This window comes from Hypanus sabinus, chromosome 14, assembly GCF_030144855.1.
Source record: "Hypanus sabinus isolate sHypSab1 chromosome 14, sHypSab1.hap1, whole genome shotgun sequence".
NCBI lineage: Eukaryota > Metazoa > Chordata > Chondrichthyes > Myliobatiformes > Dasyatidae > Hypanus > Hypanus sabinus.
In genome coordinates this window covers 57283860-57311148 of record NC_082719.1, presented here as the reverse complement: position 1 = coordinate 57311148, position 27289 = coordinate 57283860, and the positions used below count along the sequence as shown (strand labels likewise).

Genomic DNA, 27289 nt, shown 5'->3' with positions numbered 1-27289 from the left:
ATTCTTGACTGGGTATTGTGCAAATGAACTAGAATTGATTGGAGAGTTCAAGGGACAGGAATCTCTATGGGACACAGAGATAATAATATAATAAAGTTCATTGTGCAATCTGAGAGGGAGAAGCTGAAGTCAGATGTATCAGCATTCCAGTGGAGTAAAGGCAATTACAGAAGGATGAGAGAGCAGCAATAGCTGGAATTTTTGGGAGCAATTTGGAAGGGCAGGATAGATACATCCCAAAGTAGAAGTATTCTAAAAGCAGTGGCAGAAGTGAGTGAAGTTGCCATTTCTAGGGAAGTGTTTGGGAAACTGAAAGGTTCCACTTGGTAGGCTTATTCAGAAAGTCAGAAGGCATGGGATCCAGGGATGTTTGGCCAGATGGATTCAGAACTGGCTTGCCTGCAGAAGGCAGAGTTGTGGTGGAGGGAGTACATTCAGATTGGAGGGTTGTGACTAGTGGTATCCCACAAGGATCTGTTCTGGGACCTCTAATTTTTGTGATTTTTATTAATGACCTGGATGTGGGGGTAGAAGGGTGGGTTGGCAAGTTTGCAGATGACACAAAGGTTGGTGGTGTTGTAGAAAGTGTAGAGGATTGTTGAAGATTGCAGAGAGGCATTGATAGGATGCAGAAGTGGGCTGAGAAGTGGCAGATGGAGTTCAACCCTGAGAAGTGTGAGGTGGTACACTTTGGAAGGACAAACTCCAAGACAGAGTACAAAGTAAATGGCAGGATACTTGGTAGTGTGGAGGAGCAGAGGGATCTGGGGGTACATGTCCACAGATCCCTGAAAATTGCCTCACAGGTAGATAGGGTGGTTAAGAAAGCTTATGGGGTGTTAGTTTTCATAAGTCGAGGGATAGGGTTTAAGAGACACGATGTAATGATGCAGCTCTATAAAACTCTAGTTAGGCCACACTTGGAGTACTGCGTCCAGTTCTGGTCGCCTCACTATAGGAAAGATGTGGAAGCATTGGAAAAGGTACAGAGGAGATTTACCAGGATGCTGCCTGGTTTAGAGAGTATGGATTATGATCAGAGATTAAGGGAGCTAGGGCTTTACTCTTTGGAGAGAAGGAAGATGAGAGGAGACATGATAGAGGTGTACAAGATATTAAGAGGAATAGACAGAGTGGACAGCCAGCAGCTCTTCCCCAGGGCACCCCTGCTTAGTACAAGAGGACATGGCTTTAAGGCAAGGGGAGGGAAGTTCAAGGGGGATATTAGAGGAAGGTTTTTCACTCAGAGAGTGGTTGGTGCATGGAATGCACTGCCTGAGTCAGTGGTGGAGGCAGATACACTAGTGAAGTTTAAGAGACTACTAGACAGGTATATGGAGGAATTTAAGGTGGGGTTATTTGGGAGGTAGGGTTTGAGGGCCTGTAACGTGCTGTACTATTCTATGTTCTATCTGAAGGTAGATAAATCATCTGGACCAGATGGTCTACACCGCAGGATTCTGAAAAAAGGTGGCTGAAGAGACTGTGGATATCAATAGGAATGATCTTTCAAGAATCAATAGATTCTGACATAGTTCCGGAGGAATGGAAAATTGCAAATGTCACTACACTATTCATGAAGAGAGAGAGAGAGGCAGAAGAAAGTAAATTAAAAAGCCAATTAGTCTGACATCATCGGTCTGAAAGATGTTGGGAGTTGATTGTTGAGGATGTGGTTTCAGGGTGCTTGGAGGCTCATGATAAAATAGACTGAAGTCAGCATGGCTTCCTTAAGGGAAAATCTTTCTTCACAAATCTGATGGAATTCTTTGAAGAAATAAAAAGGATAGACAAAGGATAATTGGCAAGGTTGTGTTCTTGGATTTTCAAAAGGCCTTTGCTACACATGAGGCTGCTTAACAAGTTAAGAATCCAAGGTATTACAGAAAAGGTACTACAATGGATAGAGCATTGGCTAATTGGCAGGAGGCAAAGAGTGGGAATAAAGGAAACCTTTTTGGGTTGGCTGCTGGTGACTAATGGTGTTCTTTTGGGATCTGTGTTGGGATTGCTTCTTTTTACATTATATGTCACTGACTTGAATGACATAATTGATGGCTTTGTGGCCAGGTTTGCAGACAATATGAAGATAGGTAGAGGGGCAAGAAATGTTAAGGCTGTAGGGAGGCTACAGAAGGTAGGTTAAGAGAATAGGCAAAGAGGTGGTAGATGGAATAGTGTTGGGAAGTGTATGGTCATCCACTTTAGCAGAAGAAATAAAAATGTAATCTATTTTCTAGGTGCAGAGAAAATCCAAAAATCCAATATGCAAATGGACTTGGGAGTCCTCGTGTAGACTTCCCTAAAGGTTAATTTGAGTATGTGGTGAGGAAGGCAAATGCAATGTTAGCTTTTATTTCAAGAGGACTAGAATATAAAAGCAAGGATGCAATGATGAGGCATTTGTGAGCCTCACTTGGAGTACTGTGAGCAGTTTTGGGCCCCTTATCTAAGAAAAGAAGTGCTGACATCAGAGAGGGTTCAGAAGAGGCTCAGTAGAATGAATCTTGGAATAGAATGTGAGGTCAATTGATATTTCTGGGATTGTATTCTATGGAATTCAGAAGAATGAGGGAGGATCTCATTGAATCCTATCAATTGCTGAAACACCTCGATGGAGTTGATGTGGGGAGAATGTTTCTTATGGTGGCTGAGCCTAGGACCTGAGGCCATAACATCCATTTAGAATGGAATGGAATGAGAACTAATTTCTTTTAGCCAAAGAGTGGCAAATTTGTGGAATTGATTCTTACAGGCAGCTGTAGAGGCAAAGTCATTGGGTACATTTAAGGTACAGGTTGACACATTTTTGAATAGTCAGGGCATGAAGGGTTATGAGGAGAAGGCGGGTGATTAGGGCTGAGCAGAAAGTAGTACAGCCATGATGAAATAGTGCAGCAGACTTAATGAACCAAATGGCCTAATTCTGATCTTTTATCTTATGGTCTTATGCCATTCAGGCTGCATGGCATCTCTCTGGACATAGTATCTGATATGAAGACCACTGTTCACATCCTGTTTTTTGAAAGCTTTCTGTTCTCCTTTGAGAGCCACAGCCAGCCTTTCATCAGGTTTCAACTCCTGATCTAATGGCTACACTAAAAGAGTGAATTAGGATTTGGAGACACTATGCTGCTTGGTGTCTTGCAAACCTACAACCTGGAACTCCCAGAGAATGCCCACAATATCCTCTGAATGCTAAAAGGGATTTTGGCCACCACTCTTCCCTGACTAATAGATTGATGTGGGAGTCCCTGCTGCTGAACAGTTGGTCCAATACTACTTTGCACGTGTAGAGATGGGTGAGGCCAGGGCTTCTCCGCTGCACATCCAGAAACAATACAGTATGCCTGTGTGTTAATCAGCTCTGCTGACAGGTGAAGCATTTCAAACCAAGTGAAAAAGTCTGGTTGCTGTCTAGAGATTTGCCACTGAAAGTAGAGAGCTGCAAGTTGGCTTCACGCTATGTGGGATCATTTGCAGTGGAGAAGGCTATTATCAACAGAGCCTACAATAGGCTGCACTCACCATCATCATCCATGAAGAATTACCCAGTGTTCTATGATTACCAGCTCAAGCTAGTGACTTCTGCCCCCTTGTTCCAGTCACCAGTCCTACCACTGGCTCCTCTTCGCTTTTTTGATGAGTCCCTAGTGATTCTGTGCAGCACATCCTGGTATCTTACAGGGTGTGGGACAGTGTCCAGTACCTTGTAGATTGGGAGAATAATGACACAGAAAAATGCTCTTTGCTGCCAGCTCCACACAAACTGGACATGCCTTTCATCCGGGACTTCTTGCAGGCACAGGTCTCTGGTGACTCGTGAGATACACATTGGGAGTGGGGGGCCCATTCACAACCACAGACACTGCCGCAGGGCCTGGGTGCTCTAATAGATGGGCACCTGAAGGAAGACAGCAATCACACATGTGAGAATGCACACATTCCAGCCTTTGTAAGTATATTTAACTCTCTTTCTACTGCTTCAGTCTCATCAAGTTTTGATCAAAGCACAGCAATGACAATGCTACCTGCTTACCTCAGTCTACCTTCCAGGAAGGGAGATTGGTGACTTAGATAGACACTGTTCAACGCAACTAATTTTTGGCTTGTGTTATTGGCACACATATTTCCACAACCCCACTCAATTCTACTCGATAATGCAGTCCAGATCAAAGCCATAAGTGGTGTAAAAGATATTTTTGCTTCACTTTTGACAATCACCTTCTTTCTGTATTCTTTGGCTATTAACTCTTCCACCAATGGGAACAACTTCACCCTATCCAAACTCTCTGCATCCTTCATTTTAAAGACCTTTATTAGATCTCCCTCACTCTTTGCTGTTTCATATAGAACAAACCCAGCTTCTACAATTTTGTAATTGTACCACTGATTCAGAACACTCAGGAGCCAGATGAAAATCAACAGAATTTTACAACATGGAAGAGCAAAAGATATCTAATTAGCATGAATCTTCAGTTATAATAAAAGGGGTCACTCATCAGCAAAAATTGAATTATTGCAATACTGTAGCTCCAATTAGCATTAAAACAATTAATTGCACATTTTATGGACATTTTAATGTTTCTATCATATTTAATGATAGAAGCTTAGTATCTTCACTAAGTTATGACATGGCAGTACTATAAATATATGGTACAATAAAATATGGTACTTTAGCTTATAATAATAAAATACTAAAAAGAACAGTAGTATCACATATAAAACATCAAAAATTATCAAATATCTTTCAGTAATTTTCATCATCTAGCTGTTTCAGTGTTTCCTTCCACAAAAGGCTCATGAGATACAGACATGAAAAAAATGGAATATCTTACTTTAATTAGAAAAAGTATTTTTTAGCTAATTTAAGTTCTGCTCTGGTAACACAACCAGTGCATTTATACACTGCCACAAAGTAGAACTGGTTTATTGATATCTATATACCAACTTACAATGAAGATAAATGAAAACAATTTCCTTGCTTATTTTTGAGTTAAGTTTTTGGAAACCAGCACTCTAAGAATTCCACTGATTGAAATATTATCAAGGAGTAGCCTTGGTATTCATTCAACAATGTTTTTGAAACATTGCTAGCTATAAAGATCACCTTGAAAAGATTGCTGTTAAATTGGTTGAGTTTTTGAAAACTCAGTAGTGAATCTGACCTGACAAAAGAGGCTGTAGCTAGTTGTGCTCACTTACTTTTCTAGGAAATGGAATTCACTTCCTGTTTTGGGGTATCATTAGTATACCACTGTCCAAACACAAGTCCAAACATTCTATTTGATTCTCTTCCTTTTGTTTCCATCACAGCAGAAGTAGAATGGACAATTGCTCATGCTTAAAACTCACTTTGGAGCAAAATATTTTACACAGCTCATTTAATAAGCAAGAAAAGATTAGTTGACTGTACCTTACAAATGTGGAAGGTATTTGCAATGCTTACAATCCCTCTGCAGACTGTAGTATTTCTATCCCCATCCCACTTACACTAATTTTCATTACTCTTTCACTGACTCTTTAATCCCTCCTATAAATGATTTCCCTTTGCCTTAGGTGTTTCAGCTTTTCACTATCTTTTCTGGATAACAGCTGTTTTTTTTTATATTATACTCAATTTCAATTAAAACATAAAACTGACTTCATTTATTATCTTTCCATCTGGGATGTAGAAACTGCACTATCAGATATGATTGTCATTTACATACTTGTTTACATGTTATCTACAACTATACCAAGTAATTGCGCAATGAATGAGATATTTAAGTAAATCATTACTTCATTTTATAATAGCATAAACAAAAATAAAACTGGTTTTAGTCACCAGATAATTAAAGAGTAGGATTTTTATTGCATAAAATCTTATTTGAAACCTGGTGTTTACTTTTAAATATAATGTAGATTGTGGAAATTAAGCTCTATCAATTGCATTATCCAATCTGTATGTTATGTGACTTAATTGTGGACAAAATAAAGTGGGCCATTTATCTTCACCGGACTGCTTCACCATTAATTAAATTATGGCTGACATACAATGCAATTACATTTACCTGGCTTGGTTCCATATCCTTTAATGCCTTTGTCAAACAAACACCTATCAATTTGATGTTTAACATTTTCAGTAGACCTAGTTTCAGATCTCTACCCCTTTGGGTGAAAATTTTCTTCCTCAAATCCTCTCCTTTAACTTTCCTTAAAATTATGTCCTCTGGTTATAGATTCTTATATTATGAGGAAAAGTATCTAATTATCTATTTGTGCCAATGATAATTGTGTATGACTCAGTCTATCACTACTAAGCCTTTTGCCCTCCAAGAAAAACAAACCTAGCCGATTGTCAAAGATGATTTGCTCTACTCCAGACAACATCTAGGTGAATCTCCTTTGCATCTTCTGGAGGACACAGTAGAATGAAATCAAGTTGGTATACTATGAATGATATTTCATCCACTCAGACACAACATTGCAGAGGCATCCATTACAAGAGAGCATAGACTTAAAATAAGAAAAAAGAGTTTAGATGACATTTGAGGAAGAAAATTTTCTCCAGAGTGTATTTGAAATCTGGAATCATTGTCAAAGGAATTGTGAAGACAGGTTCTTGAGATATTTCAGGTAAATGTGGATAAGGACTTGATAGTGTATCAGTCTATGGCTCAAAAGTGCCTTGGCAGAAATTTACCACCATCCATATATGAACAAATGCTCCTGAACGTTCACTCTGAATGGTCAAATCCAATGGTAAAATTATGTCCTCTTGCTCTTGAAAAAAAAAAATGTAGGAATGCCTATGAGATCGTTTTTAGAGTGGCTTGTGGTTGAGCCCACCAGGGAAAAGGCAATTCTGGAATTGGCTTGAGTAATGAACCAGATTTGAATAGGTAGCGTAAGATAAAGGAACTCTTGGGAAGTTTTGATCATAATATGATAAACCAATAGAAGGAAAGTCCTCTGGAAGATTTCCTGTCATGTAACTATTGTTTAATATGTTTAAGACCATTTCGCTGAACACCTACGCTCTGTCCGCCAGAGAAAGCAGAATCTCTCAGTGGCCACACATTTTAATTCCACATCCCATTCCCATTCTGATATGTCTATCCATGGCCTCTTGTACTGTCAAGATGAAGCCACACTCAGGTTGGAGGAACACCACCTTATATTCCATCTGGTTAGCCTCCAACCTGATGGCATGAACATTGATATTTCTAACTTCCATTAATGCCCCTTCTCCCCTTCTTACCTCATCCCTTATCTATCTATCTATCTATCTATCTATCTATCTATCTATCTATTTATTTATTTATTTATTTATTTATTTATTTTCCCCTCCTTTTTTTTCTCTCTCTGCCACTCTCACAATCACTCCTTGCCTGTTCTCCATCTCCCTCTGGTGCTCCCCTCCCCCTTTCTTTCTCCCTAGGCCTCCCGTCCCATGATTCTTTCCCTTCTCCAGCACTGTAACCCTTTTGCCAATCAACTTTCCAGCTCTTAGCTTCACCCCTCCCCCTCCTGTCTTCTCCTATCATTTCGGATTTCCCCCTCCCCTTCCTACTTTCAAATCTCTTACTATCTTTTCTTTCAGTTAGTCCTGACGAAGGGTCTCAGCCCGAAACGTCGACTGTACTTCTTCCTATAGATGCTGCCTGGCCTGCTGTGTTCCACCAGCATTTTGTGTGTGTTGCTTGAACTTCCAGCATCTGCAGATTTCCTTTTGTTTGAATATTTTAAGGCCTAGATAGAATGGAAGTGGACAGGAAGTTACCAATAGCAGGAGTCAAGGACCGGATGGCACTGCCTCAGAATAGAAGGCTGCCCCTTTGAAAAAGAGATGAAGTGGAATACCTTTAGCCAGAGGGTGTTGAATCTGTGGAACTGATTGCCACAGATGGCAGTGGAGACCAAGTCATTAGCAGCAAAGACCAAGTCATTTGATGTTTTTAAAGAAGAGGTTTATAGGTTCTTCACTAGTAAGGACGTCAAAGGTGACTAGAATACAGAAGAATGGGTTTGAGAGGGAAAATAAATCAACCATGAATAAATGGCAGAGCAGACTCAATAAGCTGAATAACCGAGTTCTTCTCTTATGTCTTATGGTGTTATGGTATCTAGAGTCATGTTCAGAGATAGTTCTATTAAGTTGTTTGACCTAAATAATTGAATCAGGTAACCATCAGGGATCAGGGATCTTTTACACAAAGGGACTATAAGTCAACAGAAATATTATTGCTTAAGAATCTATTGTCATTAGTGCTTGCCTTTCCATACAGTCTTTGTTTGCCCTTCCTGAGCAGAGTACATTGTGCTATCGTTACCATATAGGGTTTTAGCATCAGTGACTAAAGATCATTTAGAAGCAGAATCAGAATCAGGTTGAATATGACTGGCATATGTTGTGAAATTTGATGCTTTGCAGCAGCAGTACATTGCAATACATAGTAAAAAAAATGTAAATTACAATAAGAAAAAAATATATCAATTAATTTAAATTAGTAGTGCAAAAAAGAGCAAATAAAATAGTAAGGAGGTGCACATGGGTTCATTGTCCATTCAGTAATCTGAAGGCAAAGGGGAAGAACTTGTTCCTGAGATAATGAATGTGTGCCTTCAGGCTCCTATACTTTCTGCTCAATGGTAGGAAAGATAGAGGGTATATTCTGAGTGATGCAAGTCCTTAGTAATGTATGCCACATTGAGGAAGCACTGCCTTTTGAAAATGTCTTCAATGCTGGCAAGGCCCATGATGGAGCTAACAGAGTTTACAACTTTTTGTACCTTTTCCCAAATCTGTACAATGGCCTCTCCATACCAGTCGGTATTGCAACCAGTTAGAATCCTATCCATGGTATATCTACATAAATTTGTCAAAATCTTTGGTTACATACCAAGACTCCACAAACTCCTAATGAAAGATAGCCACTGTTGTGCCTTCTTTGTAATTACATCCACATGTTGCACCCAGGATAAATCTTCAGGGATGTTGACACCGCAGAATTTGAAATTGTTCACCCTTTCCAAGGTTGAGCCCTTGACGAGAACTGGTGTGTGTTCACTTGACTTCCCTTCCTGAAGTACACATTAGTTTGCTGGTCTTAATGATGCTGAGAGCAAGGTTGGTGTTGTGAAATCAATCAGCTAATCTATCTCACTCCTATATCTGTCTGCCTCCAAATGACCATCTGAAATTCTGCCAACAATAGATGTGTCATCGGCAAATTTATAGATGGCATTTGAGGATGTGCCTAGTTACACAGTCGTGGATGTAGAGACAGTAGAGCAATGGGCTAAGCATGCACCCTTGAGGTGCACCAGAACCCAGTAGATATTATTTCTGATCTGCACTGACTGGTTTATAGATGATGATCTCAAGGATCCAGTTGCAGAGGATGGTACAGAGGCCCAGGTTTTGGAGCTTTTTAACTAGTATTGAGGATATGATTGTATTGAACACTGAGCTGTAATCAATAAACAGCAGCCTGGTATAAGTCTTGCCATTATCCAGGTGTTCCAAGGCCAACTGGAGAGCCAATGAGATTGCAGCAGCTCTAGATGTTTTGTGGTGATTAGGCAGAAGCTGATTATGGCTATGACCAAACTCTCAAAGCACTTTGTTACAGTAGATGTGAGTGTAACTGGGTGATAGTCATTGAGTCAGCTCACCCTGCTCTTCTTGGGCACTGGTATTATTGTTGTCTTTTTGAAGTAGTTGTAAACCTCTGACCCCAGCAGTGAATGAATGAAGATGTCCTTAAACATTCCCGTTGGCTCATGTTTTCAGTGCCCAACCAGTTGACACTTTGCGAGGGATCACGCTCAGGAAATATGTTCTGATGTTGGCCTCCGAGATAGAAATCATAGGGTCACCAGATGGTACAGGAATTTGCAAAGGTGTGGTTTTATTCTCTGTTTCAAAGCATGCATTAAAGGTGTTGAGCTCATCTTGGAGTGAAGCATCATCTGTTAGGTTTCATCTTGTAGAAAGTTCTGGCCTGTAAACCCTGCCAGAGCTGACATGCATCCAATTCCATCTCCAACTTCAAGTGGAATGGTTTTCTTGCTCTTAAAATAGCTTTTCTTGGGTTATACCTGGACCTCTGTATAAATGCCACAGATCAAGCCCTCAGCAGTCTATGAACAGTCCTGGTTCATTCACAGCTTTTGTTTGGGTATGTCAGGTATGTTCCTGAAGACACACAATCATCCACACATGTCTTGATGAAGTCGGTGACAACTGTGGTGTACTCATTCAGATTCGATAATAAATCTCTGAATACTTTGCCTCCCCTGACAATACCTTCTTGGTCCTCACCACTGTCGCTGCAGTCTTTAGTCTCTGCCTATACACCAGAAGTAGGAGTACAGCCAGGTAACTGCACTTTCCAGAGTGTGGGTGTGGAATGGCATGGTGTGTGTCCTTGACGGTAGTATAACAGTGGCCAAATATGTTGGCTCCCCTGGTTCCACAACAAGATTAAGTAACTGAGTAAGATTACCAATGGTGACCTTAAATGAAAATACTGATTTTCAAATGGGTTCAAACCTATAAGCAATATTTTTAATGAGTTTCAGCTGAGTGATTTTAATTTGCCCTGCTAATCATTCTTAACATGCCTCAACACAAAGGCAATGAAATGTTACTAAATCTGTATGACACATTTGGACCCATAATTTACCACCTCAATGTAAATTATTCTGAAAAAATAATATATGTGATGAAAAATTAAAACACTGATTTTGTGTAATATAATTATGATAACAGACCTGACAAAAATGATTGAAGCTTGTACATTTACACCAAGTGGTATTGAAGTTCCTGCAGGGATCGCACACATGCACAAGGAAAATGATTTGCATCCTCAAGACAACTTTTGAACTCAGTTCCCTACTGAAAGCTGCTAACAGGAAATACTAGCTGAGAAGAATTAATTTATAGACTAAAGCAAAGTTCTGGAAACCAAGCACAATAAAGCGCAATAGACCCTGAAGAATGATGAGCACAAGTGGAGGCAGTAATGGTGAATGAAGGGAAAATGAGACTGAGATTATACTAAGCAGAAAATGCACATGATATATAAATGCAAAAACACATAATGTAAAATCTCCAAAAATAATACTTCAATGTAAAAAAAAATAAAATAATTCCAAGTGTAAGGGAGGACCTGGTGAAAGTAGGTTGGGAGTAGATTCTACAAGTGAAACAATATCAGGCAAGTGGAGTCTTTTCGAGAATTAGCAAAAGTTCAGGGCCAGAACCTTCTGTAAAAGTGAAAGGCAAATTTAGGGAACCTTTGTTAATAAAGTATATTAATGGCTTGACTAAGGCAAAAAGGAAGCATATAATAGGCATATGCAATTCAACCGAGTGAATCTCTTGAAGAATACTGAGGGTGTCATTAGTTAAGATGATGGAGAATCTCAAGACTTTCTGTAAAGATTTTGGAACTAAGTGGAACCCAGGAAAATAGTGAATCCCGTTTGAGATAATCTATGTGTGAACCCTTGTCAGGTACTTGAAAAGCTCCTACATGGTAGGCAGGTTCAGAAGGCTAAAGCACAGCTAAACTGGATCATAAATTGACATGGTGAATGGAAGCAGGTGATTGATGTGGAAGGATGCTTTCCTGATTAGCAGTTTGTAACCAGTAGTGTAACATGGCATTGGTACTGGGTGCTTTATTATTTTTTCCGGCAGCCCAAACGAATCAGGAATGAGAAAGGAGGCTACTCACAGGTCCGCGTGTGAGATTTTAAAAAGGAGTGTTTGTGGGCTTCTGGCATTTTTTCCAACAGCCCAATCAAATGGTGATTTATTAGCAAGGGCAAATAAAAATAAGGCAAGGACAAGTGTAGCGGCCATTGTTGGAGGAGCCACTGTGTGAGTGGACCAGTGTTGGACTGGTGCTTTGTCTCATCAGGGTCAGGCAGGGTAAGTATCTGGGAAGTTTCTTCTTCTTCATTCTTACACTATTAATACATAGATAGTACAGTGTGGATGGCTCCAGGAGCTGTAATGCGTTCTTTGTGTAAGAAGTGGGAATTCTGGCAGACCTACAGCCTCCTGGAAAATCACATCTGCATGAGGTGCACTGAGTTTCACCTCCTCAGTAAACATGTTAAGGAAATAGAGTTGCAGCTCGATGACCTTCGGCACATACAGGAAACTGAGGACATGACAGAAAGGAATTACAGGGAGGTAGTCACCTTTTAATTGCAGGAGGTAGGTACCTGGGTGACTGTCAGGAGAGGGAAAGGAACTGGGCAGTTAGAGTACTGCTGTGGCCTTTCCCCTCGGTAATAAGTAGACCATATTGGAGACTGCGGGAGTGTTGAAATTCCAGGGGAAAGCTGTAGTGATAGGGTCTCTAATTAGTCTGTTGCTGTGGCTCAGAAGGGAAGTGGTGGGGGGGGGGGGGGAAGAAGAAGACAGCAGTAGTGATAGGGGATTCAATATTTAGAGGAGTAAGATTTCCTGGATACAATAGAGGTACCCGGATAGTATTTTGCTTCCCAGGTGCCCAAGTCAGGGATATCTGGGATCGGCACCCAAGCATTCAAAAGGGGAAGGGTGAGCAACCAGAAGTCTCGCTACATATTGGCACTGAAAACATAGGTAGGAAAGGAGGTTCCGAAAATCAGATTTAGGGAACTATGTAGAGAGCTGGAAGGCAAGGCTTCCAAGGTAATCTCTGGATTGCTGCCCAAGTCACGTGACAGTGTAAGTAAGAATAGGATGATTTGTCAGCTAAATGTAAGGCTGAAGAACTGGTGCAGGGCTTCAGATTTCTGGATCCTTGGGATTTCATCTGGGGAATGTATGACCTGTACAAATAGGACACCAGTTGTTACACCTGAACCCGAGGGGGACCAATATCCTTGAGGGCAGCTTGCTAGAATTGTTGGAGAGGGTTTAAATTGATTTGGCAGGGATGAAATACTGAATGACAGAGCTTAGGATGGATCAGTTGGTATACAAATTGAGGCAGTGTGTAGTGGAACTCTCAGGAATGAGAGACAGATGATAGGGCAAACTTGCAGTCAGTGGTCTAGGTGGAAGTGTAACCAGGGGACAAAGGTGACAAATACAAGATGGAAGGTGTTATATTCGAATGCACACACTATACAGAATAAGGTAGATGATCTTGCTGCACAGTTGGTGATCGGCAGGTATGACATTCTGGGCATCACTGAGTCATGGCTGACATATTTTAGTTGGGAGCTTAACATCCAAGGATACACATTATATCGAAAGGTTAACTTGCAGGTTGAGTCAGTGATGAGGAAGGTAAATGCAACGATAGCATTCATTTTGAGAGAACTAGAATATAAAACAAGAAGGTTAAAAGGAATTGGTGAGGCCTCACTTGGAGTATTGTGAGCAGTTTTGGGCCCCTCATGGAAGAAAGAATAAGCTGAGACTGGAAAGGTTTCAAAGGAGGTTCACGAAAATGTTTCCAGGATTGAAGGGCTTATCATATGATGATGGCTCTGGGTCTGTACTCACAGAAAATCAGAATAATGAAGCATGGGGGTTGGGGGAATGTCACTGAAAACTATTGAAAGTTGAAAGACTTAGATAGAGTGGATGTGGAAAGAATGTTTCCTATACTGATGAAGTCTAAAACCAGAGGGCACAATCTCAGAATAGGGGACGTTCATTTAGAATGGAGATGAGGAAAAATTTATTCCGCCAGAGCGTGGTGAACCGGTGAACTTCATTGTGACAGGCGACTGTGCAGGCCAAGTCATTAAGTGTATGTAAAGTGGAGGTTAATAGACTTCTGATAAACCAGGGCATAAAAGGTTACAGGGACAAGGTAAGAGAATGGGGTTGAGATGATCAGCATGATCTAATGGTGGAGCAGGCTTGATAGGCTGAATGGCCTAATTTTGCTCCAATGTCTTACAGTCTTATAATTTATAATACTTGTCAATTTGTAAAATTGCTTCATTCAACATCATGGTAAAACTCCACTCAAAATTGAATACATTTTCATTTAAGTTCACCATCCAATGGATTCTGAATCTGCACAAAGCTAAGTAAATGGAAAGGTAAAGGTACATTTTGTAAATGTACTTCTGCATTGGGAGGAAAAAAGTTGAAGAGTATGCATTAAGTGAGAATTGAGCTTTCCTCCGGAAAATTTGCCATTCCTGAATATTGTACCATATGCAATGCATAAACTAAGCAAATTCAAAATGCAGTGCTATTGATAATATAACAACATAAATTGCTGACAACAGTGCACTACTGATTACTTTTAAATTCTGCAATTATTTTTAACAGAAAAAGTTCATGCAAATCCATTTATCAACTGCAAATTTTCAGACACATAGTGTGGATTTGCTATTTTACTGCTTTAATTATGTGGAGTCCAGTTCCAGGGGATATTGCTTCTACAAAGAGCAAAAGCTATTGTTTTGTGTACATGCATTTTGGTTTGGCTAGTGCACAGAGTCCAATTTCATGCAGTAATGCTTCACAGAATATGAAAATCAGGAACTTGGTGACTGGAGAAATTTGTTGAAGTTGGGGTAAGAGATTCTGTTCCAGTACTTTAGAGAAAACCATAGGTGCCGAGAGACTAGTAGGAAACAATGATAAGCACAGTGACAACTGACTGTGGAAAGGATGTGGAGATAAAAATAATCCAAATTAGGGCTATGAAGAGAAATGCAGAATAATCATCATGAAGGATTTCAATATCTAGATATTAATTGGAAAAAGACGTAGGCAAAAGTGATTACAGTCAGACAGTGGTGTTGTGGCATCCATACCGGACTTCAACTCGAGTGGTCAAGTGTTCGAATCCAGCTGGCTCCTGGCTCACTTTCCATCTGTGCTTGGTTGAATGTCGAGCTAGCAACTTGGCCTCATAAAAAACATACAAAGAAAGCTAAAGAAATCACAAAGTTGCCACCCGATGAGCCACAAGGCATGGAAAGGAACAACAACAACAGAGGGGATTAGGGAATGTAGTTTCAGCAACATAACCAAATCCTTTCTAACCCAATCTACAAAATGCTTTGTACAGGTAGTTTTGTTATTAGGTCTAGTTACGAGGAATGGACAGGGCAGAGAAGAGAAATAAAAGCATAGTTCAATGAAATTTGGATAAAAATTCAGATTGGATATACAATCCCATCCGCAGGTCCAACCACTTATTAAATTTGCAGATAATACTATATTGTTTGGCCTTATCTCAAATAATAATGAGACAGACTACAGGGAAGTCATCACCTTGACACATAGGCATCAAGAAAACAACCTCTCCCTCAATGTTGCAAAAACAAAGGAGCTGGTTGTGGACTACAGGAGGAATGAAGACAGGCTAGCCCCTATTGACATCAATGGAGCTGGGCTTGAGAGGGTGAGCAACTTCAAGTTCCTCAGTATACACATCACTGAGGACCTCACTTAGTCTGCACATACTGGTTGTATGGTGAAAAAAGCACAACAGTGCCTCTTTCGCTTTAGATGGTTGAAGAAGTTCGGCATGAGTCCTCAAATCCTAAGTACTTTCTACAGGGGCACAATTGAGAGCATCCTGACTGTCTGCATCACTGCCTGGTTTGGGGTCTGTACTTCCCTCGATCGCAGAATGGTGTGGACAGCCCAGCGTATCTATAGATGTGAACTTCCCACTATTCAGGACATTTACAGCAACAGGTGCGTAAAAGGGCCCCGAAGGATATTTGAGGACCTGAGTCACTCCAACCACAAACTGTTCCAGCTGCTACCATCCAGGAAATGGTACCACAGCATTAAAGCCGAGACCAACAGGCTCTGGGACAGCTGTTTCCACCAGGCCATCAGATTGATTAATTCACACCGACACAATTATATTTCTACGCTATATTGACTGTTTTTTTTGCATATCTTATTGTACATATTATTTATTACAAATTACTATAATTTGCACATTGCACATTCAGAGATGTAATGTAAAGATTTTTACATTATGAAGGATGAACGTGAAGGATGTAAGAAATAAAGTCAATTCAACTCAATTCAAACAAGAATGGTAAAGCTCTGCCAATGGATTGTAGAAAAGCTGAGAAGAGAAGAGATGATGAAAGTGAACATTAATATTGGCATTCATCAATGAAAAATATTCAAAATGTCATTTAACAGATTGCAGCAAAAGGGAATATTAATTTCAAATGAAAGCACAAATTCGAAGTCCATGATATGCATTGATTAATAACAACAATAATAATAATATCCTCAGAAAGCCACAATACTAAACACAAGTAGAACAGCTGGCAAGTTCCTAGCAATTGAGAAACAAGCGTGCATGGTTATGCCCATACCTCAGGTTTTACCAGCTTGAGCTGAGAAAAAATAAATAATAATTTTAGATTGCAGATATACCAATCATTAAAGCTGCTCCACAAGTTAGCATGACCAATATTCTTTACCCATGATTATGAACCTGCCACTACAAAGAGCAAATGAAGTGAGTATTTGAGATACATTTGAGTGGAACTTGACAGGCAAATAAAAGTATTAAATGGTTGGATTTAGAAGAGGAAAGATAGAACGCGACTCGGGGATTCCATGCAAGACAGTTTCTCAGTTTAATGTCCTATGTGATACTTCAATTAATATTTGGAAAGACAATTCAAAATCTTAACTTTTATTTTTCCACAATGTGCAAATGTAAACTTGGACTTTTCACTTGCTTCATTCAAGATTATCATGCAACATCATATCAGACATTTCAAAGGATACTTAGGAGAAGAATGATGTGTGACTCTGCAACAAACTGAGCTTGGCTACTCCCATGGATGTAGCTCTGTGGAAATAATACATACAAAAATATAAAATGAGACAGATCAAATACTCTAGAACATAACAAGCAACAATCAATAAACAATATATTCGGAATACTTTTACATGCATATTACATATGTTTCTATGATTCTAACATAAAGTTTACCTAATGGAATTAGAACTGTCACCAATGACTACATTTTCATAAGACCAGTACTTTTATTCATAAGAATAAAATCATTTGATAATTTCCTGGGAACTTTTCACACTTTTCACTGCAATAAATTTGACGTTTGAGATTCTAAGCAAATAATTTTCAAAAAGAGATGGAGGAATTCAAACGCAGGTCTGACTGCTTCCAAGCCTTCCATATCTAGATTGATAATTTCAGAGGTTTCTAAATGGGCTGTTAGATCGGTGGCCAACAAATGAAATGTATTCTTCATTCTGAAATTCATGTTCTTCTGAATGTAACAAAGAAATGTTAATGGCAACAGCTTGCAAGTCAATGCTGCAAAATGAGTTAATCTTTAGTTGAAGTAGGAAAGTCCAGTCCATGTATAACTTTAGACACATACCTGGGATACCATCACTCATAAGGCTACATGTTCATTGAATTACTTCTTTTAATAGCATTCAAACTAGATCTATAGACAGATTTCGAGCAACATTTTCAGGCATCCAGTACACTTGTAATAGAAGGATCCAATAAAACCCATTCATAACATTGTTATTCAAGCCAAGGCTTTCAAAATATTGAAGATGCTGGATAGCACAAATGTTGCTTGCAGTCATAACACTGTCAAAGTAATTCCAACTATTGTAGGAATAACGCCTGAATCACCTTCATATACATCAAGGTTGTAACAATGTCAATAGCAACCTGTCAGATAGCTGCATAGTTTAAGTGCAGAGATTGTGTGATGTGCTTTTAGGATGACAATATGTGGGAGTTCGCTGGAAAAAGCTATAAAACTGATCAGTATATAGGATTTAAAGTAGCTGCATACTTACAGTTTTCTGCATCATTCTCCCACATGCATTAATATTCCTCCCTTTTTACATCTTTCTGTGGGGATTTAGTCCAGGGACCTAATCCTCATCTTATGACTAGACTCTACAACATTTATCCCAAAAACAATATAACAGGGGCAGATTATTAATCCTTATTGTTATTGATTTGTGTGCTATTTGATAATCATGTATTCCACCTCACCTTCCTTGCAGAAGTCACTACTTCTAAAAATCATTGTAGAAAGAAAGGCACATTAGGATGTAATTAGGCAGTGAAGGACTATAATTGTAAATCCTATTTTTTTACATATTTACAGCTGTTCAGTGATAACACATAATGCTTTTAAAAACTTTCAAAGTTCAAAATAAATGTATTATCAAAGCACATAAGTGTTGCTATATACTATCTTGAGATTCATTATCTTGCAGGCATTTATAGGAAAATTAAAGACAATAGAATCTAAGAAAATCCATACACAAAGACTGACAAACAAACAATGTAGAAAAGAAGACAAATATACGAAAAAAAATAGTACTGAGTTGTCAGAGTCTTTGAGTGTGAGGCTGTAAGATGTAGAATCATTTCATATCATGTTTCCTTAAGATTGTGATAGCCGGGAATGGTAATGGGGACAAACTCTCATTACCTATTAAATGCTCCCAATGGCGTGCATCTCAAATAGCCTCTGACAACCAAGTCCAGCTCCTGGTCTTCACCTGCAGCTTAGCTACTGACCCCGGAGGAACTGTTTCTACTGACAGGAGAAGGGACAAATGTGGGTTTCTGACACCTTAAAACCAGCAGCTTTGGGCAGCTGGGATTTGTCAGCCATGGTTGGTAGCTCATCTAGGAAAAGGAAAACTCTGATCTCAAACCTCCACTGCATTACGGCTATACCTACTGATGGGGAAGGCTTTTGGAGTAAACACCGAGGGAAAAGTCCAGAGCTGGAGTCCCTAAGGTAGTCAACACTGAGTTCAATGCTGACTGGCAACATCTGCGATGCTGCCGTTCTTTGGGTTCTTCAAATGTGTGAGAAAGGGAACTTACTATATGGACAACAGCCTATGCTCCATGTCAGATTGCCCAGGCTTGCATAACTAGACAGCTAGGACGCAACTTCCATGGTCAACCCTAACCAATTGCAGCCTCACTCATGGTCAGTGATCAGGAGCTTAGGGCAATAACTGTTCCTGAAGTGTGCGACCTAAGCGCTTCTATACCACATGCCAGGTGCACCTGTGCATCAATAGAAGTTTATCAAAGTTTTTGGTAACATGTCAAATCTGCTCCATCTTCTGAGAGAGTAGAGGCATGGTCACACCTTCTTTGTGATGATATTTACCTGCTGGTCCCAACATAGATCATCTGATATATTAACACCAAAGAATTGAAAGCTACTGACCCTCTCCACTTCTGATACCCTAATGATGACTGGCTAGTGGTCTTCTAGATTCTTCCTCCTATTGTTGGTAATCAGATATCTGTTTGCTGACATCGAGTGAGAAGTTCTCGTTGTGGCACCACTCAATCAGTTTTTAAATCTCCCTCCTATATGCTAATTTGTCACCATCTTTGTATTGGGCAACAACAATGGTGACATCAGCAAACTTAAATACTGCTTTGGAGCTGTACTTAGGTATAAAGTGAGAAAAGCAGGACTAAGCACATCGCTTGTGGTGAACGGTGCCAATGGTATGTGTGGAGGAGATGTAGTTCCCAATCCATACTAATTGAGGTCTATCAATGAGGAAACTGAGGATCCAGTGCACAAGGAGATATAGACACCCAGGTCTTGGAGCTTAGAGATGAGATTCAAGGAGATGATAGTATTGATGGCTGAGCTGTGGCCAATGAAGAGCATTTTGGCGTATGCATCTTCATCGTCCAGGGTGTTCCAGAGCTAAGTGAAGATCCAACAAAATGGCATCTGCTGTAGACCTGTTGTGAGAGTAGTCACGAATGGAGCAGATCTAGGTCACTGCTCAGGCAGTGAATTTGTTTCATGACCAAGCTCTTGAACCACTTAATCACATTGGATGCAATTGCTACTCAATAATATTTATTTTAGTCACCGAGGAAGGTAACCATATTGTTCTTGGGCACCAGAATGATTAAAACAGAAGACAAACTCAGACTGAGAAGTTGAAGATGTCCAGTTAACTAGCACAGGTCTTCAATTCTCGGACAGATCCACTATCTGAACAAGATGCTTTCTGTAGAGTCACTCTCCTAAAGGATACTCTTATGTCGGTCTCAGAAATTGGAGCTGTCAGGAGTTAATGAAGGTGCCTACATGTTTTGCCAGTCAAAGCAAGCATAAATACATTGACCACATATGGGAGTGAAACTTTGGCTTAATCATGGGCATGGTGAAATAACTGTCCTGCTCTTAGTAATGATAAAAGAGTAGGTCAGTTACTTCACCATTTCCATGAAGGACCTCATTGTTTCTAAGTTTTTGACTGCACTTATCAGCAATGGCCTGGTGTCCCAGGAATTTAATCTCTCAGGATCTTTGAAGAAACTGCATAATACAAATATGATTGATGACCAGAAAATGTAGAGCAATCTATAACATCTTATTTGTGTGGTCTGAAATCACTGGATTTTTTTAACTGAGATTTACCTATTTTGTTCAGCTCTGAATTAGGAGTAAGCGTTAAGTGCCCAACAATATATTGAAACTAGTTATAGGTTTATGCACATTTGGAAACATTGCAGGACTAAAGTCTTCTTCTTTAGCTGGTCCCTCATTTTTACAAGCAAACTATTGTCCTATTTACTTGGCATACCTTGTGCCATATATTTGTTTTCTTGTAGTTACGGTCACCACACTTTGGGAAAACTGTGATTGCATTGGAGAAAATGCAGAGGAGATTCATCAGGAAGTTGCCTGGACTGGAGGACATTAATTATGGGAAGAGGTTCGTCTTGTTCATTTCACCCTGTTATGGATCTCCTGAGTGCAGACATCCATGAATAATTCTATGGAAGTGCTCAGAATTAAGACTAGGATTTGCACAAGCATATACTATATAGAAATAGATACACAAGAGAAAATGAAGCCTGGTGGGACTTCAAAGCAAATTGAAGAGGAGGTAGAGGAAGGAAATTGCAGAGTGATTCTGATCTATTATAATACTCATTTGCATCCATAAGGAATAAAGTGTAATTTTAATTATTCCAAAAATGGCAGCTATAAAGGCAACTCTGAAAAAAAAAGAATACTTTAGAATCGGAATCAGAATCAGGTTTATTATCACTGGCATGTAATGTGAAACTTGTTAACTTAGCAGCGGAAGTTCAATGCAATACATAACGTAGAAGAAAAATAAACAAAATAAAATAATAATAATGCTAAATAAGAAAACTAAATCAATTACAGTATATATATATTGAATAAATTAAAATCTGTGCAAAAAACATAAATACTATATATTAAAAAAGTGAGGTAGTGTTCAAGAATTCAATGTCCATTTAAGAATCAGATGGCAGAGAGGAAGAAGCTGTTCCTGAATTGCTGAGTGTGTGCCTTTAAGCCTCTGTACATCCTACCCGATGGCAACAGCGAGAAACGGACATGCCCTGGGTGTTGGAGGTCCTTAATAATGGATGCTGCCTTTCTGAGACACCGCTCCTTGAAGATGACCTGGGTACTTTGTAGGCTAGTATCCAAAATGCAGTTGACTAAATTTACGATCCTCTGCAGCTTCTTTCAGTCCTGTGCAGTAGACCCCCCCCAGACCAGACAGTGATGCAGCCTGTTAGGATGCTCTCCATAGTACATCTATAGAGTTTTAGAGTGTATTTGTTGACATACCAAATCTCTTCAAACTCCTGATGAAGTATAGCCGCTGTCTTGTCTTCTTTATAACTGTATCAATATGTTGGAACCAGGTTGGATCCTCAGCGATCTTGACACCCAGGAACTTGAAGCTGTTCACTCTCTCCACTTCTGATCCATCTATGAGGATTGGTATGAGGTCCTTTGTCTAAACCATTCCGGAACTTCACAATCATCTCCTCCATCTTACTGATGTTGAGTACAAGGTTTTTGCTGCGACACCACTCCACCAATTGGCATATCTGAGTGGTGAGTGTGTGGAATGAGCTGCCAGCAGCAGTGGTGGAGGCAGATACGACAGGGTCTTTTAAGAGACTTTTGGATAGGTACATGAAATTTAGAAAAATAGGTAAGCCTAGTAATTTCTAAGGTAGGGACATGTTCAGCACAACTTTGTAGGCCAAAGGGCCTGTATTGTGCTGCAGGTTTTCTATGTTTCTATCTCACTCTTGTACACCCTCGTCATCACCTGAGATTCTACCAACAATGACTGTATCATCAGCAAATTTATAGATAGTTTGAGCTATGCCTGGCCACACAATCATGTGTACTGTATATAGAGAGTAGAGCAGTGGGCTAAGCATACACCCCTGAGGTGCACTGGTGTTGATTGTCAGCGAGAAGGATATGTTATCACCAATCCGCACAGATTGTGGTCTTCCAGTTAGGAAGTTGACCCAATTAGAGAGGGAGGTACGGAGGCCCAGATTCTGCAACTTCTCAATCAGGATTGTGGGAATGTTGGTGTTAAATACTGAGCTATAGTCAATGAACAGCATCCTGACATAGGTGTTTGTGTTATCCAGGTGGTCTAAAGCCGTGTGAAGAGCCATTAAGATTGTATCTGCCATTGGCCTATTGTGGCGATAGGCAAATTGCAATAGGGTTCAGATCCTTGCTGAGGCAGGAGCTCATTTTAGTCATGACCAACTTCTCAAAGCATTTCATCACTGTAGATATGAGTGCTATCAGGTGATAGTCATTAAGGCCATTCACATTATTCTTCTTAGGCACTGGTATAATTGTTGCCTTTTTGAAGCAAGTGGGAACTTCCACCCATAGCAGTGAGAGGTTGAAAATGTATTTGAATACTCCCGCCAGTTGGTTGGCACAGGTCTTCAGAGCCTTACCAGGTACTCCATCGGGACCTTCCACCTTGTGATAGCTCACTCTCTTTAAAGACAGTCTAACCTCGACCTCTGAGACAGGCATCGCAGGGTCATCAGGTGCAGCAGGGATCTTCATAGCTGTAGTTGTATTCTCCCTTTCAAAGCGGGCATAGAAGGCATTGAGTTCATCTGGTAGTGAAGAATCGCTGCCATTCATGCTATTAAGTTTCGCTATGTAGGAAGTAATGTTTTGCAAACTCTGCCAGAGTAGACATGCATCCGATGTTGCCTCCAACCTCATTTGAAATTGTCTCTTCACCCTTGAAATAGCCCTCCACAAATCATACCTGGTTTTCTTGTACAGGCTTGCATCGCCAGACTTGAATGCCACAGATCTAGCCTTCAGCACACAACATACCTCCTGGTTCATCCATGGCTTTTGGTTTGGGAATGTACAGTAAGTCTTTGTAGGAACACACTCATCCACACAGGTTTTAATGAAGTTGCTAACAGCTGCAGCATACTCATCCAGGTTCAAAGATGGATCCCTGAATACAGTCCAGTCCACTGATTCAAAGCAGTGCTGTAGGCACTCCTGTGCTTCCCTTGTCAATACTTTCTTGGTCATCATTACTAGTGCTGCAGTCTTCAGTCTCTGCCTACACGCAGGGAGTAGAGGTACAGCTAGGAGTGAGGGTGAGGAATAGCATGGTAGGCAGTCTTGATGGTGGCGTAGCAATGGTCCAGTGTGTTGTTTCCTCTGATATTGCAAGTGATCTGTTGATGGTAATTGCTCAGTGATTTTCCAGACTGGCCTGGTTAAAATCTCCCAAAACAATGGTGAAGGCGTTAGAAGGCACTGTTTCGTGCATGTCGACCCCATTGTGCAGAACATCTAAACCCTGATTGACATTGGCCTGAGGTATATATGCAACCAAGCATGCAGGTTAGGAAAGAAAGTAGTTGATTTTCACAAGTTTTAATTAAATCCATAGGCAAAATAGAAAACCTACAGCACAATATAGGCCCTTCAGCCCACAAAGCTGTGCCGAATGTGTCCTTACATGAGAAATTACCTAGGGTTATCCATAGCCCTCTATTTTTCTGAACTGCATATACCTTTCCAGGAGTGTCTTAAAAGACCCTATCGTATCTGCCTCCACCACCGTCGCTGGCAGCCCATTCCACGCACTCAACATTCTCTGCATAAAAAAGTTACCCCTGGCATCTCCTCTGTACCTACTTTCAAACACCTTAAAACAGTACCCACAAGTGCTAGCCATTTCAGCCCTGGGGAAAAAAGCCTCAAACTATCCACACGATCAATGCCTCTCATCACCTTATACACCTCTATCAGGTCACTTCTCATCCTCCATTGCTCCAAGGAGAAAAGGCCGAGTTCACTCAACCTATTCTCATAAGGTATGCTCCGTAATCCAGGCAACATCCTTGTAAATGTCTTCCGCACCCTTTCTATGGTTTCCACATCCTTCCTGTAGTGAGGTGACCAGTACTGAGCACAGTACTCCAAGTGGGATCTGACCAGGGTCCTATATATCTGCAACATTACCTCTTGGCACCTAAACTCAATCCCATGATTGATGAAAGCCAATTCACCGTATGCTTTCTTAAACACAGAAATCCAGTGCTGATTGTGTAGGTGATGGTGTTCCCATGCAATAGTTGCTTGGTCCTTCTTGGAGGAGTGGTGAAAGAGAGGAGGTGTTGAAGGGGTAGAAGCGAGTTTACAGATTTGGATGGTGATGTTGGAGTAGCCTTGCTGGGTGACTGTACTGAATTTTGTAGATCATACAAGGTGCAGCCACATGCACTGGTGATACAAGAAGAAAATATTTAGAAACCAAAAGCAGACTATTGCAAAAGCCACTAACCTGAAATAAAAAAATGAAGAATGCTAATTATACTCAGGCAATCAGGCAACATCAATTAAAAAGATATATAGTTAAAATCCAAAGAATTTTTATCAGAATTGAGGAAACCTCAAAATGAAATGATTAGACGGCAGAAAATGAGAGGCAAGATCAAACGATAAGGTCTGGATAGCATGGCATTGAAATGGCATGAATGGCAGTCGAACTGACTTGGGGTAGGGAAGGTTAGTACATAACAAAAGATCTATCTGGAGGTGGTGTAAAGGGGTGAGGGAAATATAATCTGAAATTACCAGGAGGAGATAGAACAAAGAACTGAATGCAGTAAATGACGGATACATGTCTGAAATGGCTGATTATCTGAAGCTGTCTGCATAATGCACCATCAATAACTCTCGGAGACAGGAAGTGAACAATAGGCTTTTATTAGCTGCAAGAGACCATGATTAGCAGCAAGAGACCACCACACAACATCCTGGAGATTGAGGGAGGAGCAGTGCCTCCAATTGCCTTTATACAGGGGTCTGTGGGAGGAGCCACAGGAGCAGTCAGCAGAGGGGCGTGTCCAGACAGGTATATGTAGTTCACCATACTGCACTAATCCAGTATCCCTGTCATTTCTATGTTCATCATTTTCAATACATTATCGATTGGCTTCAACTTCCTTGTTGACATTAATTCACAATTTTATTTGTACAACTTTAACTATAGAAAGTACCTGGCTCAAATAGTGGATTCAGTTAAACAGAAACTCATTTAATTTTTTTTTGCATTTATATCACAGTAGTCAATCTGAATATAATACAACAGCAGATTTATATCCCTCTTCCAAAGTAGCAAAACTCCACATTACTTAATGGAACAATTATCAAATGAAATTTGACATCCAAGAACATAAAATACATTTGATGAGTAGACTGATGGGACTGAGGGCTGACAAATCCCCAGGTCCAGATGGTCTGTATCCTAGGGTACTAAAGGAGGTGGCCCTGGAAATTGCAGATGCATTGGTAATCATTTTCCAATGTTCCTTAGATTCAGGATCAGTTCCTGAGGATTGGAGAATGGCTAATGTTATCCCACTTTTTAAGAACGGAGGGAGGGAGAAAACAGAGAACTAATGTCCTGTCAGCCTGAGATCAGTAGTGGGGAAGATGCTAGAGTCCATTATTAAAGATGAAATAGTGGCATATCTAGATAGCAGTGATAGGATTGGGTCGAGCCAGCATGGATTTACCAAGGGCAAATCATGCTTGACTAATCTATTGGAGTTTTTTGAGGATGTAACCAGGAAGTTAGACAAGGGAGATCCAGTGGATGTAGTGTACCTTGATTTTCAGAAGGCATTTGATAAGGTCCCACATAGGAGATTGGTGGGTAAAATCAAAGCTCATGGCATTGAGGGGAAGATATTGACATGGATAGAAAACTGGTTGGCAGATAGAAAGCAAAGGGTAATGGTGAATGGGTGTTTCTCAGAATGGCAGGTGGTGACTAGTGGGGTGCCACAGGGCTTGGTATTGGGACCACAGCTGTTTACGATTTACATAAACGATTTAGATGAAGGCATTGAGAATAACATCAGCAAGTTTTCTGATGATACTAAGCTGGGTGACAGTGTGACATGTGATGAGGATGTTAGGAGAATTCAGGGTGACTTGGATAGGCTGGGTGAGTGGGCAGATACTTGGCAGATGGTGTTTAATGTGAATAAGTGTGAGGTTATCCAGTTTGGGAGTAAAAACAGGAAGGCAGATTATTATCTGAACAGTGTAGAGTTAGGTAAGGGAGAAATACAAAGAGATCTAGGAGTACTTGTTCATGAGTCACAGAAGGTGAATGAGCAAGTGCAGCAGGCAGTGAAGAAGGCAAATGGAATGTTGGCCTTTATTACAAAGGGAATTGAGTAGAAGAGCAAGGAAATCCTTTTGCATTTGTACAGGGCCCTGGTGAGACCACACTTGGAGTATTGTGTACAGTTTTGGTCTCCAGGGTAAAGGAAGGACATCCTGGCTGTAGAGGAAGTGCAGTGTAGATTCACAAGGTTAATTCCTGGGATATCCAGACTGTCTTACGCAGAGAGGTTAGAGAGACTGGGCTTGTACACGTTGGAATTAAGGAGATTGAGAGGGGATCTGATTGTAACATATAAGATTATTAAGGGATTGGACAAGATAGAGGCAGGAAATATGCTCCAGATGCTGGGAGAGTCCAGTACCAGAGGGCATGGTTTGAGAATAAGGGGTAGGTCATTTAGGACAGAGTTAAGGAAAAACTTCTCCCAGAGAGTTGTGGGGGTCTGGAATGCACTGCCTAGGAAGGCAGTGGAGGCCAATTCTCTGGATGCTTTTAAAAAGGAGCTAGATAGGTATCTTATGGATAGGGGAATCAAGGGATATGGGGACAAGGCAGGAACCAGGTATTGATAGTAGATGATCAGCCATGATCTCAGAATGGCGGTGCAGGCTCGAGGGGCCGAATGGTCTACTTCTGCACCTATTGTCTATTGTCTATTTGGATATTTGGAAGTGAAGTCTTTGGCAGAAGTCTGTTTTCAGTTCAAACGGATTGTAGACTATGAGTAGAGTAATTCAGCCTGAAATTGTGATCAAGGAAAGTAATGGCTCAATAACAAGGGTGTGGTTATGGGTG

The 27289-nt window shown here is 40.4% G+C and overlaps 1 protein-coding gene across 1 annotated transcript in view; it reads right to left on the bottom strand.

Annotated features, from left to right (window-relative positions):
• Positions 1-27289, bottom strand: part of tusc3 (tumor suppressor candidate 3) — a 380924-nt gene that overhangs the window by 169137 nt on the left and 184498 nt on the right. The window contains exon 7 of the mRNA XM_059989264.1: positions 16733-16796. Within this exon, the coding sequence (XP_059845247.1) occupies positions 16733-16796 (64 nt within the window). The remainder of the gene's footprint in view (positions 1-16732; positions 16797-27289) is intronic.